The 23,126-nt window shown below is 41.9% G+C and overlaps 1 protein-coding gene across 3 annotated transcripts in view; it reads left to right on the forward strand.

Moving 5' to 3' along the window:
* The window catches only part of MRTFB (myocardin related transcription factor B), a 1,455,416-nt gene that overhangs the window by 388,141 nt on the left and 1,044,149 nt on the right, over positions 1–23,126 (forward strand). Inside the window, exon 1 of one of the 3 annotated variants that reach the window (XM_044089411.1) lies at positions 19,314–19,585. The exons of 1 other annotated variant lie outside the window; for it this stretch is intronic. In XM_044089411.1, coding sequence (XP_043945346.1) covers positions 19,507–19,585 — 79 coding nt within the window. In that variant the 5' untranslated portion in view covers positions 19,314–19,506. Of the gene's footprint in view, positions 1–19,313; positions 19,586–23,126 lie in introns of those variants that run through there. One more of the 3 variants, XM_044089412.1, reaches the window with a different exon arrangement.

Here is a 23,126-nt window from a genome sequence, read left to right on the forward strand (position 1 = left end):
AAAGCAGTCATTCACCACAGATGCTTCAGACTTTCCGTGAGGAGCTGTTTCAGGAGAGATAAAAGTGCAGGGGGTATGGAATACCAAGGGCAGATACAAGCAGATAAATGTCAAGGAGATGCTTGCCCTGATCAAAGCACTCAACTCTGTGAACTATCTGTGGTTGCTGGGACCTCTTCATGTGGTTACAGACAGTACCACAGTCATGTTGTACATCAACAAGCAAGGGGGAACCTGGTCTTAATCCCTTTGCAGACTGGCCATTTTAGCTAGTGATATAGCTTTACAGCACAATTTCACTGTACAGGCAACATACATTCCATCAGAACAAACTTGTGTGGCTGACAAGCTGAGCAGGACCAGTCCATGCCCTCAGGAATGGAAACTAGATCAGGGGATCATCCAAAATTTGATCCATCTGTGGGGAGTTCCTAAAGTAGACCTCTTTGCCTCCTCTCTGAACAATCAATTGGCAAAATTTTCCTCAAGGACTCCATGCAGGAAGGTCTGGAAGAAAGGTGATTTTTCTTTTCCTTTAACAGGAATGTTTCTGTATGCATTTTCACCCTTTCCACTAATATCCAAGGCACTTTTGAAAATTCAGAAGGACTCCCCCAGTATTATTGTGGTGACTCATTTCTTTTGGGAATGACCAGGGGCAATTGCTACAGACTTCCTCACAGAATGGATCTACTAACACAAGGACAGAGGTGTTTGATACACCTCGATGTCAGTGAACTTCAGTTGACTGCTTGGATGATAGGGTCTTAATTCCTTTTAGGCAGTTGTTTACTGAGGACATGCAGCTGGTACTAATGGAGGCAAGAAAATCGGTTTTCTAGTTGGTGCCACAACAAAACTAGCACCCATTCAGTGGTAGTTGTTCTCCTGTTTCTATAATATTTCTGTAGGTTAGTATCCTGTGGCCTTTCTTATTCCTCTGCCAAGGTTTAGTTATTGGCAATCTCAACATATCTGCCCATGAATCCTCTTCTTTCAATGTAGTCTCATTTCAAAATGTTCTTGAAAGTGGTTTTACATATGAGGCCTCCAAGAAAACTGGTGGCCCCTGCTTGGGATATCAATTTTGTGTTAGAGAAGCCAACACTTGCTCCAGCTAATCTGTCTAACTTGAGGTTCTTAGCACGGAAAACAATTTTACTGATTGCTCTGACCTCTGCAGTCCTATCTCATTTTCCATAGCTAAAGGGTTTTTTTGAGAACTAATCCGTCTGTTATTCATAAAGTGGTGTCTGACTTTACTTTGAGTCAAACTATCCATTACCCCATTTTCTTGCCTGAAACTAAAAATGAGGGAGAAAAGATAATCCATACCTTTTACACCCACAGACAACTCAGGTTCTATCATTACAGATCTAAATCTTTAAGATCTTCTGATCAGTTGTTCATTTCTTGTGAAGGTTAGAAGAAGGGACAACCCATGTCAAAACAGACTATTTCCAAATGGCTGTCTAAGACTATTACATTTTGTTATAGTCAACATAACAAAACTATTCTAGGCAGGGTCAAGGCCCACTCCACTAAGGCCTTGGCTTCATCAATGGCTTTTTTGAAATGATTGGATTCTAGAAGTATTCTAGAAGCTGTTACTTGGGCCTCTGTGCATATTTTTACAAAACACTATAAGCTTGATTCCTTCTCTAGGTGCAGGTCAAACTTTGCTAGGATCATTCTCCAGGGGCTCCTGGACTGTTCTCCTTCCACCTCCCAAGTACAGTTAGTCATATGGGTAGACTACCTTAACTAAGGCTACTGCAGTAGTGATCAGTATGATGAACATGGTAAAGTTGTGTAAGCTAAACGTATCATAACACGAGGCAGCCGGGTTTTAAGAGAGAGAGATCAAGGAGATTAGAATTGACCCAAAATGGCCAATACTTTAGAGGATGCGTCTGTTACTCTGTGCTAAAAAGGTAGGTAGCATGCAAAAAGTTTCTCAGTCTTTTAAATTTTTATACACTATTCCCAAACCTGACTTAGCAGCTATAGCTTGAGTTGATCCCACTACTGCTAAGTACATAGTTGATTCCAATCCCAGTCTTTCTGATAAGGGTAGGAAAATTATTGATAGGTATGGGAGAAAAGGTGTGTACTTCTGCAGCCATGATTTTCAGAATTTTGAATTGTCAATGTTAAAGTTTGCTTTGACAAATTGTGAAAGTATGAGGAATCTTTTATCTGCAGTTTCTTATTGTGAGGAAAAATATATGTAAAATAGCTTGGTTTATTCTGTTGCACAGGTTACTACTCATTGTTTACAGTGTGTATATGATTTTAAATTCTCCCTTGGATAGTGATTTAATGTTTGGCTGTTATGTTGCAGAAGCGATCAAAAGTGCAATGAAAAGATTAATCTCTAAGATTTTTCAGCCCTCTTTTACCCAATTTCCAAGGGATATTCTATCTCCTCATCCAGTTTTGGCAAAAGCACAATAAACAGTATCAACAAATTACAGGTAAACAGATGTTTAAGAAGAAATGGTAAGGGAAGTCCAAAAAGAAGTCTTGAGTCTTCCAAAACCAAGGACAGTCCAACAAGTCTGTATAACTATTCAAGACACCTTGTGAACCCCCTCCCACCCTGGCCCCTTTTTTCCTACCAGAAAATCTGAATTTCCAATTTTCTCTTTGGCAACAGATTGTTTCAGACAAATGGGTTCTTAAAATCATTCATCAAGGTTACAGATGGAAGTGGGAGGAAATTCCTCCTTTTCAGGGCCTTATTCCTCATCCTTCAGATCAGATGCTTTTGTTTTAGCTGATTCTTTATCACATGCTGTCCTGAGAAGTAATAGAACCAGTTTCTCCTTCCCATGTGGGGAATGTTTTTTATCCAAGTATGTTCCTAATGCCAGAGAAAGAAAATGCTTGGAGACCAGTTCTGGTTTGTGATAGTGCCCAAATTCAAAATCAACAGAACATGCTGAAGGGACAGGTTCATAACCCAGAGACTGCCCATGCTCTGGAATAGACTTCTCATACATGTCAAGCAGAGCACCTTACTGGCCCTTTTCAAGAGAAATCTTGATGAGTGGACGGGAAATAAAAAGTTCACCCCGGGGATCACTCCAGTGGCTGTACTTGATAGAGGCACCGGGAACTAACAACGGCATAATGCCAGGGGACTTCTATGGGCTAGGCTTGTAAAGGCTCCAGGGCCGTTGGCCTAGTACACACCTATGAACCTATGATGTCACTTCACAACCTGCTACCTGTTCTTCCTCTTTCAAGTTTCATGGCATCACTAGACTTAAAAGATGATTATCATCATATCCCTGTTCATCCACACTTCAGACATTTCATAAGGTTTTGTGTGTCTGGATCACAGTATCAGTTTTCTACCGTACCCTTTGGACTATCCACTGCACCAAGAGTGTTCACAAAGGGTCTAGCTCCAGCTATAGCTCATTGCAGGCTACAGGGTATCCGCATTTTTCCATATTTAGACGACTTGCTTATCTTTGCTTCAAAATGTCAAGAATCTCAATTGGGTGAGAGATCTCTTACACAAGCTGGGATTCCAAGAGAACATTCAAAAGTCTTTCTTGACTCCAAACAGGATTGTGTTCCTGGGATGTCAGCTAGACACCTCAGTTCAAAGAGCTTTTCTTTCATAGGAAAAAATGATATTTATGTAGAGCTATTTCTAAGTTTTTCTATTCAGGCTTTGGTCAGTGTGATGGAATACCTCATGATTTTGGGTCTCATTTTCATGAAACCTTTGACAGGACTCCACATGAGTAAGATGTCATGTCAAATCCCAGTGCTGGTGTTTGTCAGAAGAGAAATCATTTGGTGGAGACAACAGATCTCCTTAAATCCAGTACCCCTTTTCTCCCTCCCTGTTCCAAAGCAGTCATTCACCACAGATGCTTCAGACTTTCCGTGAGGAGCTGTTTCAGGAGAGATAAAAGTGCAGGGGGTATGGAATACCAAGGGCAGATACAAGCAGATAAATGTCAAGGAGATGCTTGCCCTGATCAAAGCACTCAACTCTGTGAACTATCTGTGGTTGCTGGGACCTCTTCATGTGGTTACAGACAGTACCACAGTCATGTTGTACATCAACAAGCAAGGGGAACCTGGTCTTAATCCCTTTGCAGACTGGCCATTTTAGCTAGTGATATAGCTTTACAGCACAATTTCACTGTACAGGCAACATACATTCCATCAGAACAAACTTGTGTGGCTGACAAGCTGAGCAGGACCAGTCCATGCCCTCAGGAATGGAAACTAGATCAGGGATCATCCAAAATTTGATCCATCTGTGGGGAGTTCCTAAAGTAGACCTCTTTGCCTCCTCTCTGAACAATCAATTGGCAAAATTTTCCTCAAGGACTCCATGCAGGAAGGTCTGGAAGAAAGGTGATTTTTCTTTTCCTTTAACAGGAATGTTTCTGTATGCATTTTCACCCTTTCCACTAATATCCAAGGCACTTTTGAAAATTCAGAAGGACTCCCCCAGTATTATTGTGGTGACTCATTTCTTTTGGGAATGACCAGGGCAATTGCTACAGACTTCCTCACAGAATGGATCTACTAACACAAGGACAGAGGTGTTTGATACACCTCGATGTCAGTGAACTTCAGTTGACTGCTTGGATGATAGGGTCTTAATTCCTTTTAGGCAGTTGTTTACTGAGGACATGCAGCTGGTACTAATGGAGGCAAGAAAATCGGTTTTCTAGTTGGTGCCACAACAAAACTAGCACCCATTCAGTGGTAGTTGTTCTCCTGTTTCTATAATATTTCTGTAGGTTAGTATCCTGTGGCCTTTCTTATTCCTCTGCCAAGGTTTAGTTATTGGCAATCTCAACATATCTGCCCATGAATCCTCTTCTTTCAATGTAGTCTCATTTCAAAATGTTCTTGAAAGTGGTTTTACATATGAGGCCTCCAAGAAAACTGGTGGCCCCTGCTTGGGATATCAATTTTGTGTTAGAGAAGCCAACACTTGCTCCAGCTAATCTGTCTAACTTGAGGTTCTTAGCACGGAAAACAATTTTACTGATTGCTCTGACCTCTGCAGTCCTATCTCATTTTCCATAGCTAAAGGGTTTTTTTGAGAACTAATCCGTCTGTTATTCATAAAGTGGTGTCTGACTTTACTTTGAGTCAAACTATCCATTACCCCATTTTCTTGCCTGAAACTAAAAATGAGGGAGAAAAGATAATCCATACCTTTTACACCCACAGACAACTCAGGTTCTATCATTACAGATCTAAATCTTTAAGATCTTCTGATCAGTTGTTCATTTCTTGTGAAGGTTAGAAGAAGGGACAACCCATGTCAAAACAGACTATTTCCAAATGGCTGTCTAAGACTATTACATTTTGTTATAGTCAACATAACAAAACTATTCTAGGCAGGGTCAAGGCCCACTCCACTAAGGCCTTGGCTTCATCAATGGCTTTTTTGAAATGATTGGATTCTAGAAGTATTCTAGAAGCTGTTACTTGGGCCTCTGTGCATATTTTTACAAAACACTATAAGCTTGATTCCTTCTCTAGGTGCAGGTCAAACTTTGCTAGGATCATTCTCCAGGGGCTCCTGGACTGTTCTCCTTCCACCTCCCAAGTACAGTTAGTCATATGGGTAGACTACCTTAACTAAGGCTACTGCAGTAGTGATCAGTATGATGAACATGGTAAAGTTGTGTAAGCTAAACGTATCATAACAGTAGATGTTCAAATGATCACTGCTGCAGTAGCTTCTCCCTCCTCCATCCCCCATTGTTTTTTCAGGATATGGTCATCTATTTTTGTTGTTCCTAGCAATGTCCTTTCAGGGCTCAGCCTCCCTCTCCATCTGGTGGTAAGAGAGCTCTGAAGGGCTTTGCATCCAGACTTGTCTTTTAGTCAGTTCAGTTCGAGCTGCCTGACAGTTTGGGTACCTGGAAGGTACCCAAAAGTTGTGGAACCTGGCTGGCTTTATATCCTTGACAGGATATAACCCATATAGCTAAGATAGCAGCAGTAATCATTTGAACATCTGCTGTTATGGTGAGTTTAATTTACACAATTGTGTTTTTCTAGTTCACTAATTGCATATTTTTGCATATAGTGCTATATGTTTGTTGTTGCTGTAGGGCCTGGGTCATGACTGAAAGTGGTCCAGATTTACTAACAGTTTATTTATCTAGTTAGCAAAGGAAATAAATAAATATAAGAGACCAGTCCATCTGATTGCAGTCCTCGGGGCGTACTTTCAGAAGACTCAGCTTTCAAAATGGGCAATAAAGGTTGCCCTTCCATCAGAACAAGGCAGGAGATTATAGGCATGCCTCTTCCTGTTTCTGAGGGAGACAGACAGTTTCTGTCTCATTCTGAACCCTAGCAACTTCATTCAGCCTATTAGATATGTTAGGTTTGGTGTGGTACCAGTCTAGTGACTGAAGTCCATATTGCCACAATAGTGACATGATGTCTCTGTACATGATGGACACCTTTTAGTTTACCATTGTTTGAGTTCATACTGGAAGTTCTTCCCATTTGCTTTGTGTGGGCATTGCTTCCAGTATGCAGTGTTGCTATTTGGGCTTTCTTCAGCACCAAGAGTATTTGCCACAATGTTGGCCATTGTGACTGAAGCTCTACAGAAGAATGATGTGCATGTGTTCCCCTACCTGGACAGTTGGTTGCTGGTGGCCCCATAAAGAGACCTCTTGGAATCCTCCCTGCAGTGATCCCTTCTGTGGTTGCTGTCCTTTGGGTGACCATAAAGTGGAAGAAGTCCTCTCTGCTCCTAGCTCCTAGAATTGCATTTACTTGTGTAGAGGTGAAAATTGCTAAGTGTTTGTTGCTCTTGTCCAAGGCAGTGCCCAGGAAGTCATGGCCTTAGCTGCCCAAATGGAGAGATGCAGTGCAAAGTCCAGATCTGGACCTTATTGTGGCTTCTGGGTTTGATGGTTGCCATGATCTTCATGTTGCAGTCTACATGCATATGGATTTGGATGTTGCAGTAGAGTGTGAGGTGTCAGTGGATGCAAGTTAACTATCCATTTATAGATCTTCAGGAGTTGATGCCCCTGCAGTGATTTCTGAAGTGGTGGACACACTCCAACCTAATATTGGGCCTCCTCTTACTGCTGTGAAACCCATCACTGACCCTTATAGTAGGTACATCACAGGTGGGATGGAGAAACTCTCCTCAGCTCCCATGCTGTCCAAGGGTTGCAGTCTTCCCACAGAGAGAGGTCTGTAGTAGCCAGTTGAAGTTCCAAGATGTCTTCCTGACCATGAATGCCTTAGAAGGCAATACTTCCAGTTTCTTGTAGGATCATTCCTCATTGGGTCAGTCAGTCAGCAGTCATGTGGCATGTAAGCAAGGGTATATGATATAATTTCCCATTTGCAAGGAGGTGGTATGTTTTTTTATAATGGACTAAAGGCAGAAGCATTACCTTCTCAGTGGTTCACACCTCAGAGGAATTGTGGAAATTAGTGTGCAGGTAGACTCAGAATAGCTCTTCCACCCTCTCCATGATCTTAAGATACTGGCCCGTGTTTGATCCTGGTATTTTAGAAGAGGAGCGCTCTAGTTAATGACCTTTTCACTTCTTGGAAAAATGTGGTCCTTCCCTTGTCTTGCTTTAAGCAACAGAACAAGACTGAGGCGACAGTGGGTGTAATATTATCCTGTGTTACCTTATTTCCCAGTGTACCTTTCTGCTGTTGTTGCTGATTCTATTGCTCATCACAAAGTTCTGGGAAGAAAGAGTACCATGAAATCTTGCCAGTCTTAGGTGGCTGAGAATTATGTGGTTTCAGCCTTCAGGTCCTTCCTTGTATAGAAAGCTGCCTTGTCACTAGACATAGATGCTTCCCATGGTTGGTATAACAGGTCTTCCTTAGGACCTGGCACCTGATGAAGACCCTTTAATCCTGACAAACCTTCTGATAGGTGTTTCAGAAGTGATTGAGACCACCAGACACACTTTCACTCAGAGGGCCAATACCTACATGCCGAAACAGTTTTCCATTTGGATGGAGCAGTGCCATGTAGTCCCTCCTCAAGTAAGTCAGCTTACAGATGATTATGATCTATACCAAGAGCCTGTACAGTTTGGACCTCATTTACTTCACAGTCAGGATGCATTTGTTTTTTGCTTATTCCTCCTGCCACGACCATATAATGAGGGCAAGACTGTGCCATCTGGTCAAGCTGTTTCTTAAGTGAGTGCAGTATCTCTGTAATGTTCATCGTGCATACAGCTGCAGTCATAACAGATGGGTTCTCCTGCCGTCAGGCGGGTCCTCGGTCGGCCGAATTCCAAAGTCTAGGTCCGGCGTCGCTTGTCGTCGCTTCTTCCCTGACGTCAGTGTGACAGGGGTATAAAGGAACCAGCCGACGCCATTTTCTTCAGTCTTTCTTGCCGTGCGGTGCCCGAAGCAGAAGCAGTTCGCAAGTGCCGGTCGGCCAGCTCCTGAAATTACGAAAATTTTGAAACCGAAGTCTCCTTGAAAGCTAAGTACCCTGTTGGGGAAACTTTTCTTGCCTCAGACCGATGTCAGACAAAGTTAATAATTGTATTTCATGTGGGAAGCAAATACTGCATAAGGATTTCCATTCCCTCTGTATACCTTGTTTAGGCCCAGACCACGACATCTCGGTCTGTCGCTTTTGTGCTACATTCAACAAACGCACCATTAAGCGATGGGCGGAGTTCGCCCAGCATTATTTTGGAAAAACATTTAACTATATTATGTCGTCGGATACTCCGACTCCAGTTTTGTCTAAAAAACGCAAAGATAAGGACCGACACACGAGGTCCGCGGCCTCTACCGACACCACGCCAAAGCCGACTACACGTGGTCCGGTTCTCAGCGAGGCACCTATGCAGCCCCTGACTACTGACGACACTTCATTGGCGGTGTCTCCTGTGCCCGAGGTCGCAGGCTCCTCGGCCCACACCCCGACTACAGATACCGAAGCCACTCTTGGCGTTGAACCTCAAAATGTGGACAGGTCTCTCTCCACTCAAGGTGTTTTCAGACCTTCCTCTTCTTTTTCCATCAAGGCTTTCACTAAGTCTAAAGCAGCCATGCATTCTAAGAGACAAGCTACATAGGGCCCATCTCCAGGCCCCATGCCTAAAAAACAGATGCTTAAAATGGCTGAGGATTTAATTACTCTTATCAGGGGTTCTCAACCCCCACCGGACAAAAGGCCCAGAGTGGAGGAAGAATCCCCCTCCTCTGATCACGGCTCCATTATTTCAGAGCACTCTGATGATCAGGGACATTCTTACTCCCCTTTTGAAGACTCTGATGCAGAGGAGTCCATTCCTTCTGTATCCCCCCCAGAGGATTACTCATTTGGGGAAACTTTGCATACCTTAAGGGAACACTTCCACTGGGAAGGCCAAGATTATTCAGATTCCAAGAAAAGGCTTAGGGAATTTCTCTTGCTACCTCAGCACAGGCCTCTGGCTATACCTCCTGTCTTGGACATCCTAGATGACGTTTACTCGGAGGCCTGCCTTAACCCGGATTCTCTGCCTCCAGCCCCAGTCAAGCCTGACAGGTACTACAGGGTTCCTGACTCACACCAATTTCTATACAAAAGCCATGCTGCTGACCCAGAAACCATCTCACAGGGCCCCAAGGGAATTAAGGCCTCCACTGCTTAAAATCCATTACCTTCCGAGAGAGATTCCAGATCCTTAGAAAGGTGGGGAAAAAAGGTATATACCTCGGCTACCTTAACCATGAGGGTCTTAAACTGTCAGTTCCATATGCTAAAATACCAACAGTTTTTGTTATCACAATTGAAAAGTAAAATGTCACAACCTGAACAACCAGACTTGAAGGAGTTGCAGGATTTGATGCATAGTGCAGAACAAGTGGGTAAGCATACCTTACAATGTGGTTTTGATGCTCTAGAGGCCTCATGTAGAGCTGCTGTTACAGGATCAGTCATACGTAGACATGCCTGGCTCAAGGAGCAAACCTTGCCTGATCATGTCAAAGCTAAATTACTAGATGCCCCTCTACAAAAGGATGTATTATTTGGTGCTAATGCTGAGGAGGTATTAAGGAAAATGGAGGAAAAGGCTAAATCAATGCAAACTGTGAAATATTTCCTACAGGTACAACCCCCACGTTTCAGTAGAAATTGGCCTTCCAAAAATTGGTCCTTTCCAGCCACGGATAGACCCCAAAGAGGTAGATACAGGTGCCCGAGGGGCAGAGGACAATCCCAAGGATCGTTTAGAGGCAGACAATGGCAAGCTCCTACACAAAGAGGTGGTGAGGATAACTCGCAATCATTCAGAAAGCAAGCCCAATGACTTTCCCCTTTGCATGCCAAGCAAGACTCAAATGGCAGCCCCTTAGGAGGAAAACTGGCATTATTTTCAAAAAATTGGCATATTGTCACAAAGACAAATGGATCCTGGACATTATAAACAGAGGCTACAGATTCCATTTTCACACCCTTCCAAAAATGAGAGGCATGCCAAACCTGCCACACAATCAAAGGGCAGAGGCACAAAGGCAAATTACAGATCTCATAGACATGAAAGCTATTCAAGAGGTACCTACGCACGAACAAGGTCAAGGTTTTTATTCCAGACTATTCCTGGTACCAAGGAAGGGAAAAGATTGGAGACCTATTTTGGACCTATCCATCCTAAACACATTTCTACTCGTGCCAAAATTCAAGATGCTCACTCTACAGCAGCTTCTTCCCATGCTGGGCAAGGAGTCTTGGCTGGTAACATTGGACCTCAAGGAGGCATACCTGCATGTCCCAATCAGACAAAATTGCAGAGGATACCTCAGATTTCTTGCAGGTTCAACCATTATCAATTCTCTGCATTGCCCTTTGGCTTATCTACTGCGCCCAGTGTATTCACGAAATGCCTGACATCAGTAATTGCCTACTGCAGACTTCAAGGGATACAAATATACCCCTATTTGGATGACTGCCTGATCCAAGCGGACAGCAAGCACATTCTTCTGAAACATCTGTCTTATGTAATAATGTTGTTGAACTCTCTGGGATACACGGTCAACAAAAAGAAATCAAGGCTAATACCCTCTCGGAAGATAATTTTCCTGGGTGCCAACTTGGACACAAACACCCAGATGGCCTATCTCACGCCAGAGAAGCAGGAGCAACTAACTCAATACATCAGAGCACTAGCAAATTGCACCAGGCTGACTGCAAGGAAAATCCTGCAGGCTCTGGGATTCATGGCATCTTGCATCTTACTAATCCCATGTGCAAAGCTGCATATGAGGAAACTTCAATGGTACCTGAAAAACCTGTGGTCTCAACACAGCCACAGTTTGGAAACAATAATACCACTAATTCCATGTCTACAAAAGGAATTTCTGTGGTGGGCTCAAACATGCCAAACAAACACAGGTCTTCCATTCAGCAAGCCTCAAGCAAATCAAGTCATCACAACAGACGCCTCGGACTACGCCTGGGGGGCGCACATGACAGATCGGTGCATTCAGGGCAAATGGTCCCAAAAAGAAAAGTACCTTCACATCAGTCAAAAGGAAATGCTAGCAGTAATAAATGCTATTATAGCTTTCAAAGACCTTCTGAAACCAGGTCAACTATTGATAAGAACGGACAACACCACAGTAATGTGGTACATAAACAAACAGGGAGGAACACATTCATACCCGCTATGCAGACTGGCCATGTCACTTTGGAACATGGCCATGGACTTACAAATCGAACTACAAGCACAGTACTTGCCAGGCAAGGAAAACACGCTGGCAGACAACCTAAGCAGAAATATGACAGATCCACACGAATGGAAGTTGCATCCAAAAGTTTTTACAGAGATAATCCAAGCATGGGGAAGGCCAGACATATATCTCTTTGCCTCCCACAAAAATCACCAATTGACAAAATTCTGCTCAAGGATTTTCCATCCAAAGGCCTGGAGAGTGGACGCTCTCTCTTTCAGTTGGACATCAATGACAGTTTATGCCTTCCCTCCTCTTCCTCTGCTGCCCAAAGTTCTATTGAAAACCAGAGCAGACAGACTAAAGATGATTCTCATTGCTCCAGACTGGCCAAGACAACACTGGTACCCACTCCTGAGGAGCCTGACGCACTCCCCACCATGGACCCTGCCTCTAATGCCTCTTCTCCTGACTCAGCACAGCTTCAAAACTCTTCACAGCCAGCTAAAAACACTCAATCTAGCCACATGGAAGATTCCTTAGCATCACAACAGACCCTACTCTCCAAGGAGGTGCAGGATGTCATTTTGGAGGCCAGAAGGCCATCAACTAGAAAAGCTTACTCCGCAAAATGGGAAACGGTTTTGTGTCTGGAATGAGAAAAAGGGCCAGGATCCTGGAAAACTGAATTTACCTCAAATACTACAGTATCTAGCTGAGCTGCTAAGCAGTGGACTTTCATTCTCCTCCATCAAAATCCATGCCTCAGCCATTTCTGCAGAATACAACACTGATCCACCCTTATTCTCTCACCCTCTCTTAAGACAGTTCCTCAGAGGGGCTAAGAATCTAAGACCCCCAAGGAAACAACCAATACCTGCTTGGGATCTCAATTTCATTCTGGAAAAACTGACCATGCCTCCCTTTGAGCCAGCTGCCTCATTAGATTTGCAATATTTGTCATGGAAAACAGCTTTCCTTTTGGCTATCACCTCAGCTCGTAGAGTTTCAGAACTACAAGCTCTCATGGCTGTGCAGCCTTTTATCATCTTCCATCAGGACAGAGTTTCCTTACGAACCAACCCGTCCTTTATGCCTAAAGTGGTATCCAGGGTAGCTTTGAATCAGGCCGTACACTTACCTACCTTTTATCCTAATCCTCAAACAAAGGGGAGAGATTACTACATTCCTTGGACATCCACAGACAACTGCGTTATTATTTGGACAGAACAAATCCTTTCAGAAAATCAGAACTGCTCTTCGTGTCCTATGCTATAGGAGCTCAAGGAAAGCCAATTTCCAAACGGACAATCTCAAAATGGATAGCCCACTGCATACGCTTTTGCTATTCTTTTCATGGCAAAACTGTACCTACAGGCATCAGATCTCACTCCACAAGGGCCACAGCTACCTCTGCAGCTTTCCTCAGAGGAGTTCCTACCAAAGATATTTTGGAAGCAGCCACTTGGAGTTCTGTGCATACCTTCTCCAAGCACTACCACCTACCATTATACTCCAAAACTAGAGCTGGCTTTGCCACTGCAGTCTTGCAGGGCATCCTGGCTCCTCCTAGTTCCACCTAGTGCCTACCACCCCTTTCTTAGCTTTGGGATTCTACCCATCTGTTATGACTGCAGCTGTATGCACGATGAACATAGTACAGTTTTGTACCTACCATAAATGTAGATGTTCGAGTGCTAATACAGCTGCAGTCCAGGTTTCCCTCCCTCCTTCCCCTCTTGGGACAGGCCTATTGGCTAACACCTCCTCATACAACCTGATTATGGGTATTCATTTATGGCGTATTTGCTTGCAACTACTGTATTTTGATTATATTGCATTGCTTTATTACACAAATTTATGTATTGCCTTCCTTCTGGGGGCACCTGACATCTGGGGCAAGAAAAACTGAAGAAAATGGCGTCGGCTGGTTCCTTTATACCCCTGTCGCACTGACGTCAGGGAAGAAGTGACGACAACTGACGCCGGACCTAGACTTTGGAATTCGGCCAACCAAGGACCCGCCTGATGGCAGGAGAACCCATCTGTTATGACTGCAGCTGTATTAGCACTCGAACATCTACATTTATGGTAGGTACAAAACTGTACTTTCCTTGTAAGAACCCCCCCCCCCCACTCCTCTATGTTGAATCTAAACTTTATGGTTGACTGGCTTGCACATTCTCCATTAAACCTGCTGGATTGGCAAACTTGACATTAGTGTCAAGAAAAAGTCTTTATTCAAGCAACCACTTCCACTCAAAGGATTTAAGAATTGTAGGCCTTAATGAGAGAAAACTGTATTTTATTCATAAGTATTGTGTTTCTGTTATGATTTACTCACATTTACTCCCAAAAGTGCTTTCTATATTATCCCTGAGCTGGTCCATTCATCATCTTGTTTTCGTTGGTGGGATTGAAACCATGATAGAGACCATTCATACTCTAGATGTGTATTGCCAAACTAGGTTTTCACCTGAAATGGGTGCATGAGTTTAGTAAGACTGAATATCTGTGCAACTACTGTGCACCAAGAAAGGCAAAGGCTTACAGTTTTCAAAACTTTTTTCAAATGGATTGACAACTATATAATTTTTTTGTCATCAGGTAGTTCACTGCTTGCTGGAATTGCTATCTTAGGGTCATGTCAGGAGAAGTATGGCTGTTTCTGGTACTAATGTCTCCACTGTAGATAGTTGTACTGCAGCCACATGGTCATTTGTGCATATCTTCACCAAATGTTACTGTATGAACTATTACTCCAGGAGATGGCATCCTTTGGTGCATTGTACTTCAAGACTCAACCTCCTGAACCTTGGTCTCTGGACTGTATGTTGGCTTCTGCCATCTTGTTGGTTTACTGCTTGTGATTCATCCTAGATGTAACTAAGGAGAGTCTGTCATTCTATATATAAAAGATAAGCTGTTTCTGTACCAGTTCATCTGTGAAGGGGACTGTCATTGATTTGTCACAGATTCTGTCCTGCCATTCCCATGTTCTTTGATTGCCTTCTATTCAGCCTCATCTGTTAAAAATTCCCTGAAATTTGGGCAAGTATTTATTTTATGTGCAGTTTTGGCACTAGAGGTCTCAGATCTTCACTGTTATTTCTTGATTTGTGAAAAATTTCCTCATTAGTTGTCAAAGTAAATTGGTGAGCTTAGGGGGCTAGGCACACTTGTGGAGTCAGACCATGATATCACAGTATTTGTAGACATTGAGCATGTGCCCAGAACATGAAATATTCTGAGAAAAATGCCTAAAGAGCTCATGCTCTCAAAAGTGCAAGACGTTCTGCAAAAAATGCCTAAATGTGATTGGTAGAAAGATTCCTTTAGATCCAGTTACTGCACATATGAAGGTCTGTGTAATTCCTGTTTTTCCAAAGAAGATAGCTTACATTTCACTGTGTTCGGTTTTAAATGCACATTTTCCTTGTAATTCTTTTTGAAGAATCTATTTTTTGGAATAGTGCCATAATGACACCTTACATTCCTGAAACCTTCCATTCTGTCTTTTTTGCCTTGGGATGATATCTGAATGCCATTTCATACCTCTGAACCTCTTACAGCAAGAAATCTTGACAAAGCCATAAATAAAAGTGGGACAAAGGCCCCAAAATAGTGAAAATTTTTAAATACCGCTTACAAACTTGGAAAGTTGATAGAATAACAGATTTTGCATAAGCATGAATTTTCTGAATGTTATGAAGTCTGAAATGTAAATGTCTGTCATTATTTTGTAACTTCAATCTTGAATGATTTCTGACTAATTTGCCAGAAAACACACAATTTTATGAAAAACAGACCAAAAATTTGAGGCAAAAATCTGGACATATCTGCCAAAATCTGTACAGTTGAGAGGTATACGACATCACTGAAACATGTTTACTTTGTCCTCAAGTTGGGCTCAGACTTGACAAGGTAGAGCAGTGTAGTGTACTTAATCATATGATGATTAATCCAGTTACCTGTTATAATCTGATGCTTTTTAGTTTAGTTTTTTTTTCATATTTTTCATGCTTACTGTATGCTCTGCTTAGCTGTAAGCCTAGTAACAATTTTATATACAGTTGTAATACTTGTAGTGTATTTTAAGAAGGCAAAACATTGGTGTGACAGCACTGGTTCTCCAGTTTGGTTACCAGCTGGGACTCCTTCTTTGAAGGCTTTATGTCCTTATGTCTGCATCATTTCCACATAGGTTTTCTGGTTTCCTCAGAAAGACATGCTAGTAAGAGCATTAAGTGAATTGTTTGTCTTCAAAAGTGCCTGTAGGTTTGTGTACGTGGGTGTATGTGTGCATGCGAGTGTGTACATCTTGTGATAGGTTGGCATACCATTCTGGATTGCTTCTGTACCTATGCATGTTATCAGCTGGAATAGGCTTGAGTCCCTCTTAACCCTGAATAGGGTAAAGTAGGTATCAGAAAATGAATGTAGTAAGACAAGTAACTGGCGGATCTTGTGGACTTAGCTATACTTCTTCCAGAAATGTAAGAATGCAGTGGCTGTAGCATGGACTGGTGATATAGAGGGCCAAACCCCTGACTATGACCCAGGTAACGCAGGTTTTATTAGTGGCTCAAGCACCTGATGGTGCAGGCAGGGAGGATGGGAGTGCCCATCATGGGGGGTGGGTATGGGAATGCTAGTCAGGATGCATTTGCACAGTTGGTTCCCCTGGTGAGGTCTAGGAAAACAACTGCACATAAATTGCTTGGGGTAAGTGGGGCACCCTGATTACAGTAGACCCTTCCAGAAGTGAGAGGTGGAGCAGCGCAGGTGCTCATTTCACAGACCACCATAGGGTGCTACTTGGACAGCTTTGGTGTTGGGGAAAAGATAAGCAAAAGCACTCCTTAGCAACAGTGTGATGTTGCCCAAGGTGCCTCAATCTCCTCCCTAGCCCTGACCCTGGGTCAAAGTTTGTCCAGGGTAAGATAAAGTTAGGTTTCTGAGACCTTGTGGATGAGGGGAGGCCCTGGGAGTATTTGATGGTCAGCTGTGGTTCTATAAAAATGCAGTAGATCTAATATTCCAGTCAGTATAATTTATCCTGCAGCTGCCGTTTTTTTTGTCTCGATGTTACAATGTTAATAAACAGATACAGCTGACATTTTACTAATGTGTATAATGCTTTCTACAGGCACTAATGCTTTTGGCTGGATAGTGTTTTGTGATGGTTTATGCTCTTCATTTGCAAAAACATGTACGATTTTTTAAAATCTAACAGGATTCAGTGTGCATTACTGAACTTCATGTGTCAGGAAACGGCATTTCCATTTGAACAGCATGGTTTAATGTGCCTAGTTTTATCATCCACTATGCCTTCTCTTGGTATGGTTATTTGGGTTTTGTTTTTGTCACATCCTGGTTGATTCCTCCTCCTTTCAATTATATGCCATGTGCCAGAACCCAAATATGTTCTCTGTTTCGCAAAACATTCACTCGGCCTCTGTTACCAGACCTGAAAACTGATAATGGATTTGCCAGTGACAGAATTATTTTATTTTTTTAAATTCCATTGCCCAGCATTAAAGGGAAAGGAAGTATTGTCCTTCCTGTTTTCCACCCTGTCCCAGTGAATAGTGGTGAATAAGTATGCATATAAAGGCAACATGTGTTGCTAAGCTCAAGCATGAGGCAAGTCCACTTCCTGCTTCTTCCAAAATAGCTTTTAAAGATGACTTCATGGTTTTGACTCAGCATTATTTACACCGGAGTGGCGTAATCCTCTCTGAATAAAATGGATCCCTCACTTATTTCATAAGGCTATTACATACCTTTGCTCAGTAGCAATTGTCTTCTGTTTGTTAGTGTCCGTAGCGTTCTGCTGGATCACTGATATCTACAGATTATCATTTTATCTCCTTTCTAATAACTCTCACTCCCACCCTTATCTCTTTCCTGCCCCCCCCCCCAAATGTAACAGAGTTTCTCACTGCATTCCTTTTTGTATTCCTACTGCTTTTGAAGTCATTTTTCTGTGAGTTTACAAAACCTATGGCTCATATCTTCCTTTACTTGAGCATTTTTATCTTTTATCCGGAAACTAACATGGTTTGTATGCAAATATTGTATAACATGCAGTTCTGTGCCCAGCAAGTATTTTCATCTGTTAAAAACTTTTACTTGTTTGTAAAATATTTCCAGTTTAAAGCATGCTTTATAGCTTTTGTTATGAATTGTGAAATTAGTAGACTTTGTTGCCGTGTGGCTAATCCCAGTGTAATTTGAGAGCCAGAGATATATGGTAATATGGCTATAGCATCCACTACAGAGTATGCAGTGGGGTTAGAAAAAAGCTGTGTGTACATACTGGCATTAGTTTCCCTGCTGTACTTTATGTATATATGGGATCAATAAATATGGACAGTAAATTTCACTCAGTAATTAAAGGCAACATTTCCTATCAAGATCTAAAACGGGGGTCTGTTAGGCTTGTTTGGATGTAGTGGTGCTGAATTACACTGCTGTAACATACTAAATGGAAAAAAAAAGCATAATATTTGAAAGGATTGAATGGTAATTGGGTAAAATCCCTGCAGCCTCATCAAACGTCTTGTGTACCCTCATCATACAGTGCCATTAAGTCCAAGAAAAGGGATACGGTAAGTCAAATTAGTGATGTTGACTTCAGTGCATATGTTAGAACAGTGATTCAGATCACACTACACTAATGATCAGGAGCATGGAGCATTATGTAACAGTATGTGGAATAAACAACCCACTAGCAGCAGCAGCAAAAAAAAGAAAACTTGTGTACTCTGCTGAGCCACAACCATAATCATGCTGTAATATGCTTGAAGTTTTTGCCTCCGGTTAATGCTGCACACCCAACAGCCTCCCTCCCAGTAGGAATTCCCAGTTCAGTCCCACCAGTTTAAAAATAATTGTTCAAGGCTATGAAAACTTGCAGATCATCATAGCTGAATTTCCTTGTACTACAAGCTGCAGATGAATGGGTTGATAACACCCCCCCCCCCCCCCCACACACACACACACACAAACTTCAGCACAAGACAGATGTGTATCGGGTTTCACATTCCTATCCGGCTGTTTCATGTCTGCAAATCCTTTTGAAAGGTGTGTTTTTGCTGTAGGAACAGTGAGAATGAAAACATTGAAGTTTTTATCAGATTTTCAAGATTACAGGCGTGGTTTATCTTCAGAAACCATTGTTTCCTTATTATGTCAGAAGTGAGCTGACTGCATGAAGCATGTTTTTAAAATGTGCACCTAATGGATTTGATGAAATACTACCCCTTACTAGCAAGGCAGAAGGATAAGAGCTGTTTTTTTTTTGTTTTTTTTTTTTTTTTGTGATTTTACTTTCTCTGTTGTTCAAAGGCTTGTCTGGACTGTGTTCACTGATGAGTCATGTTGGCCAAGGCTGGCCACCCAGAATCCCAGAGGATTAGTCTGTTGTATATTTCCCACACCAACTCATACTGTTGCTAACTTGATACTGTCTGGCTTTTTGCATGGTATTTCGGTAAGCCTTGGTGTGCAATGAGTTAAAGCTAGCCATAACCTCATTGGCTGATTGACTGACTGGGGCTGCCCTCCCTGCCTGGTGGCTACAATGCTAATTGGCCCCTCCTAAATGACTGGAGCTTCCTGTCCATGTGAGCTGCAGAGCTCCATCCCTGTTCGGAGGAAGGGAGGGGAGGAACAGGGCTTCTGCTGTTGCTGCTTGCATGCTCGGAGGCTGTTTGGGGATGCAGCCAGAGAGACTCATTCATCTGTTCATACCATCCATGGCCCTGCTGCTTCCCAGTTCACAGGCCCAAAGTTGGACTATTTCTTTTCAGTCACTCCTGGTACCACATGGCGTTATTGGAGTACTGCAGCCCTGCAGCTACTGTCACTGAGAGCCGTCACAGCTTCAAATCAGGTGGTGTACTTGGTTAGTTTCTTCTCGGTTAGTTTCCTTATGTCTTCTGTTGCTGTTGCCATCTGGGCTGGGCTGGCTGGGTACATTGTTTAACATCTGATTTCTGCTTTGGAATACCCTGTGTTACAGATAGCTGTGGACTTTTTGGATTAAGAGTCACAGACATTATCACTGGGATTAGTAGGCTGGATGCAGTATTACCTTTCTCTGCAGTTTTTTTTTGTATGCTTGCTTGCATTAGTCATCCTCTGGTGTTTGTGAAAGACTAACCTCCTACATGATTTTCACTGATGGAATGGTTTTTATAAAGTACCCAGCTGTGAATAGTAGATGCAGTACTGCTGGAGGAATCAGCCTCGTGGTAACTGTGAGTGTGTTTTAGGAATCGTGTCCCATTTTCCAGATGTATGTGAAAAAGCATTTACCTGTATAGACTTCTGTCGTGTCCTTTTTTTAGTATTTTACATAGATTTGGGATATATTATACAGAAAAGTATTTTCTTGAGCTGTACTGTGATGTGATACTTTAGTTGTTGCCTTGTACACTTCTTTTCTTTGTTGAGTGCCATTTTTTTTTTGGCAGTGCTTAATAATACGCAGTAGAAGTGAATTTGGGAGAGAGAAAAAATACATCTCTGAATGTCTGGGGAGGATTTGCTAAACATGCTGTCTCACTGGGTGGATACCTGACATAAAGTTGCTTATACAGAGGCTTCATGGCAATCAAGACTGCTTGTCTCATTGTAAGATGGTGTGAGCATGAAGTGTGGCTGGGAAGGGCTGGGCTTCACTTCATTGGGAAATAAGTTATTCGGTAGCTCCTCACTGTCTGCAGTATGCCTGGGGGTTGAAGGGTGGGGTATAGAATCAGATAAGATGGGTTCTGCATTCCAGAAATAAATGAGACCCACTGAAATGGACACATGTGCCTTATTAAAAAATACAAGTGTATATATTCTGAAGAAGTAAAATCAGAAACCTGTGAAGCAACAGTTATTTTTGTATGCATGCTCTGAAGTAGTGCAATCAGTAACTTGGGAAGTGAGAAATCACCCTCTTTTATTTATAGTTTTATATAACTGATTCAGTTTCCTTTGAGGAATGCCTGAGAAATATTCTTTCTCTATTAGTTTTGAAGATTTTTCAGGTCCCATTTTGGAATACAAGACTGCATGTTTCCTGTTTCTGCTTCAGTTTGCTTAGTTCTAGAGCAGGCAGTTTAGTCAGAATCGCTTATACAGGGGTTGAGTGGGTTACTGGAGTTTCAATGTTTGTGAAATGTATGGCTTTTGCTGAACAGAGATAGTGGACTAGGAGAGAATCCCATGCTATGATTGTGATCTTTGTATCTTTAACTGTAGACAGAGGTACAGTTGGACAAAAAGTGTAGACTGTGCTGTTTGTGATGCCTTGTTTCAGTTACAGTTCTTAATGCAGTACTGATCAGAGTTCTGACTTAATGGACTGTTACAATAGTTCATGGGAAAGACCTGTAAATGACAAATGATTCAGACCTGAGTCTGAGTACCATCTTCTGCATACTTGAAACCGAACAAGTCATTTAACGGAACTTGAATTGTTACATAGATCACGCTGAAGAGTAGTTGTGCCAGATATTTTACTTAATTGATAACAATTAGGAAAAAATACTCCTGAATGTTATACTCTGTAATTTATGTATATGATGGGGGAAAAAGCATTTTTTCTGTCATTTTTGTTTTCTCAGTCATGGTACTAATGATGGTTAAAAACTTGAACATGTATGTTTTAAGTAATTGTTAGTTGGCTATTTAAGCTACTAGATACTCATGGCAAGGCACACATTTTTATGCTGTTATACTTATTTAGGCTTCTGTAAATTACTTTTTTAATATTATTGTGTAATACTGCTGATCTTGCTTTTTTCCTTCCTGTGGCAGTAGGGGATGCTTTCTTAAAGAAAAATTGTACTACCGAAGATAATACTCTCACAAATAAATGTGTTGTACATTTAGGGGCAATCTGGTATAGCTTTGTAATTAAGCTGTAGCTGAGCTTTTTGGGTACAGCAGTAAATATTTGGTTTGATTCTAGTAGCCTTCATCATGCATATTTTGTGACTGCAAATCACTTTGTCACTTTATTTCTGCTGTATAGTATCTGAAAACCAACATCCATTCATGGCAGACCTTACTTGTTAGCAGACAGTCAAGTATAGAAAGATACATGTCACAAATGTGGATCTTTTTAACACCGTACAAAGGGGCAGGCTGTTCGGATGGTTGCAAATTTTCAGGAAAAGTACATTTTGAGCTATCATTCTTCTTGAGTAGAACGTCAAAAGATATGAGAATCATTAAGGATATAGAAGTTTTTCATAAATCATTGACAAACAGTAATGTATAACTGAGCTGTGTACTGTAAACAGGAGTTTGATTTCTTGCAGTCATCCTTTGTATATTGTGTAACTCCAAGTTAGTCTGCTAACTACCCCTTGAACATGACCACTGTTGTCTGATTCATACCTAAATAATAGAGCTTAAATTGGGTGTGCAAAATAACAAGTAGTGTCCTCAGAAAAATAGTGATATCACTTGGTTAAGCTGTCAGATCTCTAAATCTCTAAACACAGCCTGGAAGTAAAATTGTATCTTTTTAAGGTGGATATGTAATAGGATGTCATAGTCTGCTGCAGGCGATACCACTGTGCTTGCCTTTTTGTAAGGAGAATAAGGGGTGACTGGATTAAATACAACACGCTTGTGGTCAACACTCTTGGTGGACCATCAGTAGTGCATTTCCCACATTTCATATTTAAGGTTTGGGGATTTCTTCTTTCTCTGTTATGCACAAATGTCAGCACAAAAGTCAGACTTTAGTAATAAAACCGAGAATAAGGTCTGAGAAACCTTGCACCATAAGCCTTTATTATTTGTTTCCTGCATGCATTGTGCAGTTTTCTTTTAAGTGAGGTATGTATGTTTCATGGGGTAATCGGAAAAGCTAGTCAGAGCTACTAAATAATGACTTCAGTGGGCAGTTACGTCTGTCCACCATTTCTTTTACTCACCTTTAGTGGTTTGAGGTTCCTCCTCACAACCTAACTCAGAGCTAAGGGTCTGATTTTATCCTCCTAGCCACCCTGTTGTAGTTGTGTTCTTAAACCTTGTGCATCTCTTGTTGCCTTACCCCTTATGATAATTTGACAGCATAATTCCCTCCCTCTCCCTGTTTATTGGCTATTGACAGTAAGCACAGAACTATCAGTTTGCAAAGTCTCTCCCTTTAAAATACTCACCTGGCTAAAAAAACCTTAGATAAAATTGAGTAATAGCGAGTGTAATGACACTACTTGCACTTTTTTTTTTTTTTGTAACTGTGCTTAATTTACCGGTTCTTGTTGGTGGCAGAAGAAGGTTTCCAGGCTAGTTGTTTTGTGTTGAACTTTAAATACCCAGTAGCAAGTCCACCCAAACATTGTCCTAAAACCAAGCAGTTTTAGTTAACCCTGCTCCCAAAGTCATTCCTGTCGGTATCATGGACCAACACTTTCCCATAATTTCTTTAGCTAGTC

The sequence above is a fragment of the Protopterus annectens genome, chromosome 12.part0 (assembly GCF_019279795.1).
Source record: "Protopterus annectens isolate FY-2018-M chromosome 12.part0, PAN1.0, whole genome shotgun sequence".
Classification (NCBI taxonomy): Eukaryota; Metazoa; Chordata; order Ceratodontiformes; family Protopteridae; genus Protopterus; species Protopterus annectens.